Here is a 4,625-nt window from a genome sequence, read left to right as displayed (position 1 = left end):
CTGTTTACGATCCTTCATTTCAACCAAAAAAGGGTCGATGTAGTCCCGATTACAGTTTTGTTCTAAACTTTCCTCGTGGCGTGTGATTTCATTACTAAAATATATATTGAGGTTACACAATTAAAATAAAACCAGAACCTTATTCAAATTCATATGTTTCCATACTCTTCTGAGTTAATTCTGTGAGTGTGTTAAAATGCAACAACTTCAGGATAACTTGGTCAGCAAAATGTTAAAATGTTCTTTTAATGATATCCAAGGTCTTTAAAATTTTACGGATATGTTACGTTTATCACTTATATTTGTAAAGTTACAGCAAATAACTAACACAACCTTTAATCCATAAGATAACACGGTTGTTTGTATAGTTTTGAAAATTAGAAATAACGACACAAAAAAATACGTAATTTAATCCATGAGAAAGAATATCTTAGGTAATATATCACACAACGTTTGGTTTCTTCACGCATAAAATAAGTGGGCATGTGAATTTTGAAATGCTTCAACAACTTCAAAAAAATTTTGCACTTTCATCAATGAACCTGTACCTCAATTTCAAGATAAACGTTACTTACTTAACGAATGATGTTAACCTGATTACTGTATCCTGCAAATTCTTAAAGCTTTTCTGTTTAACCTCGCAGTCATTAATATGTTCTGAACCCCTAACAGATTCGTTCAGAATTCTACGTATCTAACTTCTGGCGTGAGTAGTCTAGGAAGGTCACCTAAATGTTTTAATTGCTTTAAATACACAGCACTGCCTCTTCATTTTTTTAACTTTGTGCAAATACAAATTACTCCAAACTAAAAAAACGCTTAATATGCGAAGCACGATTTTTTCCCAGTGTTTGTTTCAAATTTTTGGATGCTTTATATAACGGATATAAACTACAGACTGTAAATAGAATTAAAAACTAGTAACTATATGCGTGGATATATATATATTATATCTTATTGTAACTATATGTTATAATATTGTTATTTAATTTGAATTAATTACTTTTTCAGCAATTTGTTTTTATAGAAGTTAGATGATTATTTATCTTTTGGGGGCATCTGGTGTTGCAGGATGAAATCAGTGTGATATTAGATCATCTGACCAAACTTAATGGTAGCGCTTGTGATGTTCGAGAAATCCTGGTTTCAAGCATGTCGAACAACATTTCTGCTCTCGTGTTTGGTCAGAGGTTCGATTACGATGATCCAAAGAGAAAATTTCTAAATGAACGTCTGGAGGAGTTCACAGAGTATTTCCGACAGTTCAGTCTAAACACTTTCTTTCCTTGGATGAAACCTTTACTTCCCATTTTGAAATCTAAGTGGGTTAAACCTATTCCAACACACCTATAGTAGAAATGGCACTTTGAGCCGAATGGTATGATAAAAAATGACAAACCAATCGGTGGGGAGTATTGGAAATAGAATTAGAATTACTCTATGTGTTTATAGACAAATGAAAAAATTCACACTCAAAACTATAACAAATAAACAATGCGCACTGAGAAGCGGTCCTAAGGGATGACACAATTCATTCCCCAAATACTCTTCCCTCTGCAGTACATAGTATTGTCTACCTCCAAGTCGTCCATACTTTCTTATTCCTAACTTCATTCTTGCATAATGTAATGAAAGTTAAAGAGTTTCCTACTCACGCACACACACACGTTACGACTTTAATTATGTAGATGGTAATTTTATGATGCAACTAACAAAGACAAATAACATTGCTAATAGGGACGCAGACTCCCAACAGTGAATGAAAGACGTTCATTTCTCGAGGCTTAGTAATAATTAATTTTTTTTGAAATTAGAACTTGGGAGCTTTATGCGTAAGAGGGCTAAACGGACATGTCAGAGACACCTAGAATACAGATTTATCCGTACCTAATTTAAAGCTATTGACCGAAGGGAGGCCAGCTAGCCAATAGCACCCGTAGCTACAGGAGCTCTGTCCGGCTCTTTAAGTCCCATTACGGGATTCATTGTTTATTTTATAACTAACTCATCCCTGAAAGTGCAGAACCTATTCACTGACAACACATCTCAATAATAATCTTGCTTTATCTGGCTTGTTTACAAGGTGTGTTCTGAAAGACTGCCGGAAAACAAAAAAGCCTACACACCGTGACAGTTTTTCTAACAGAGAGTAACTTATAGTGACTTTTTATATGCTTTATCTTGCTCTATTATTAGAAACGAAACCTTTGTAAATCAAATCAATCAAACCATTCTTAGTAAATACCATTGCTAAGAATTTAAACCTCTTTATTTTGGAAAGTTATCATTGTTAAAGGTTTAATAATCTTAATTTTTAAAATTAAATATATTTTCAAACAAAATCTACTTTGCACCACAAAGGCTTTTTTTTAACTAACACTATAGCTAATAGAAGGTTAAAATGCCATTCGGTAATTCTATCATTATTTAATTAAATCCCATTTCAAGACAGCACAGAAGCAGTGTTGAACAGTAAGTACAAATGAAAAATATAGAGGCAAGGGAATAATAATTCATGGCTACATTTCGGTTCTCTTGCTAATACCAAACTCATATTATGAAGGAAGCAAGTTTACATTTCAATAGTAGCTCTAAAAGTAGTAGGGCCTTGGTGCTGCAACGTTGTAGAAGTGGAGTCGCCACTTAAAGTTAATGGGGTCTCATCTGTTATTGGAGTTATAGATTTTTTTTACGTTTGTGCCACTGATATTGGTGCAGCTGAAGTGTTTATAAGGTCTATTCCCATAACTTATTTACTTAATTGTATGCTCTCGGTGGCTCAGCATTAAGTCTGAGGGCTTATAACGCTAAAAATCATATTTCGATACTCACGATGGGCAGGGCACAGATAAGACAATGTGCAGCTTTGAGCTTAAAAATAAACAGACGTAACTATAACATTTAATAACTATAGTTATGGATTACTGTATGTTTTTTTTTATTAAATTGAGTAGCCGATATTTCAAACATAGGTCCTAACCGTTATAGGACATAAAAAAATAAACACGTGTATCATTTTAACTAATAATAAACAAGTCATATAAAACGTGATTTCAAAACAAAGTCAACAATACAAGTGATTGGGCTAGGCTTAAGCACTCATAGGCCCTAATCCCACCAGCTCACGAACGGATCCTGTGTCCACGTATTTCAACTAACTTCACATGTAAATAAAAGGCAGATTTTCAACCCTGTTATACATCACACAAGTCATATGTAATCATCCGACCACTTAGTTTTGAAGCAAAATGGTTTAACCAACACTATAGGAGTTGGTGTATAACTTTTCCAAAATTATTCGATGAATTTCTTGACATTCGATATACCTTAGACAAGTGCTATTATCCTAAGCAATTTGAAATTATATTAATTATTGATTATAAATATTTCAACCATATGAACTAACTAATATAAAAAATATGCATAGGGAAGGAATGGGGTTGGTAGAGTGTTTTAGACACCCATCCTCATCCTTCCCACTTATGTTTGCATTAAAGCTTTTAAAGTAAATTAAGTCTTCTGAAAGTATAATAGAGAGTTAAAATATGTAAAGTAAGATATCTGTGAAAGTAGGAAAAGAAGGGGAGTATCACTCTGTTAAACCACCCTTATATCAGCCCCTGCCTATAAACTGAATTTTGTACTTTCCATTTTAACCATGAGATTGAGCTAATTGTTATCACGAATACCCTCAAGTTGTATTTTTTTAAATGTGGTACATCAAGTTAGCGACCACTTTGTATTTTATATTAAAATATTAAAGACAGTTCATATTTAAATACCAGACAAATTATTGTTGAATGTTTAAGCAATAAATTATAGTGATACTGTGAATATTACATAAAAATTGTTTACAAAGAATATGCGAAAGAATTTTAAACCTAAATTACAATTACAATTAAATTACAATTAATTACAACTCTTGTAAATAATTTTCGGATTCTCTAAGTAAATATATAGAAGTTTTTTTCAAACTATATTCTAACAATTATTATATAAATATATTACTGACTTTAACACAGAAACCAATCCTTAACAATCCATATAAGATGAATAATTAACTGACTTTTATGTGTTCTTCCATTTTAGTTTTTCCAAATCCAAGATTACGTAAAACATGCATGGAAAACCGCCTTTGCTCTTTCCACCAACGTCCATTGATTGTCACTATGGCTAAAAACAAAAGAAAATCGAAAATTTTCCTATTTATATACCATGGGCTAGATACATCAATTTAGTTAATAAATATGAATTAATTTTTTACTCTTTAACAAACTTATTATTGAGGCTTGTGACCTTCAGGTAGTCAAATATATATAAAAATCTATTTTAGTATTATATGGCTCAGTTGAAAAAAGCAGCGGGAAATTTTGTCTACAAGAATACCCCTCACCAAACGTTTAATCAAGACATTTTGAAGAAAACTCGCTTTAAATCCGCCAGTTTCTATTATAGCTCGCAAAAAAACAACCAAAATCTATATCAAAGATTGAAGTAATTAATTCTAAAAGTTATTAGATAATACAATACTAGTTACTTTTTCACTTTTGACTTGTTTTTAAAAATTATTCATGTTATTATGTTGACAAGAAAATTATATGATTTTTCTTCTATTAAACGGTGGG

At 31.8% G+C, this 4,625-nt stretch overlaps 1 protein-coding gene across 1 annotated transcript in view; it reads right to left on the bottom strand.

The window, feature by feature from the left end:
* Window positions 1–4,625, bottom strand: part of LOC106475453 (cytochrome P450 2J6-like) — a 15,985-nt gene that overhangs the window by 6,724 nt on the left and 4,636 nt on the right. The window contains exons 4-7 of the mRNA XM_022379554.1: window positions 4,067–4,173; window positions 3,327–3,346; window positions 576–665; window positions 1–94 (exon numbers count right to left, since the gene is read on the bottom strand). Coding sequence (XP_022235262.1) covers window positions 1–94; window positions 576–665; window positions 3,327–3,346; window positions 4,067–4,173 — 311 coding nt within the window. The remainder of the gene's footprint in view (window positions 95–575; window positions 666–3,326; window positions 3,347–4,066; window positions 4,174–4,625) is intronic.

This window comes from Limulus polyphemus, unplaced genomic scaffold (assembly GCF_000517525.1).
Source record: "Limulus polyphemus unplaced genomic scaffold, Limulus_polyphemus-2.1.2 Scaffold8602, whole genome shotgun sequence".
Classification (NCBI taxonomy): domain Eukaryota; kingdom Metazoa; phylum Arthropoda; class Merostomata; order Xiphosura; family Limulidae; genus Limulus; species Limulus polyphemus.
This window is presented reverse-complemented; position numbering and strand designations above follow the sequence as displayed.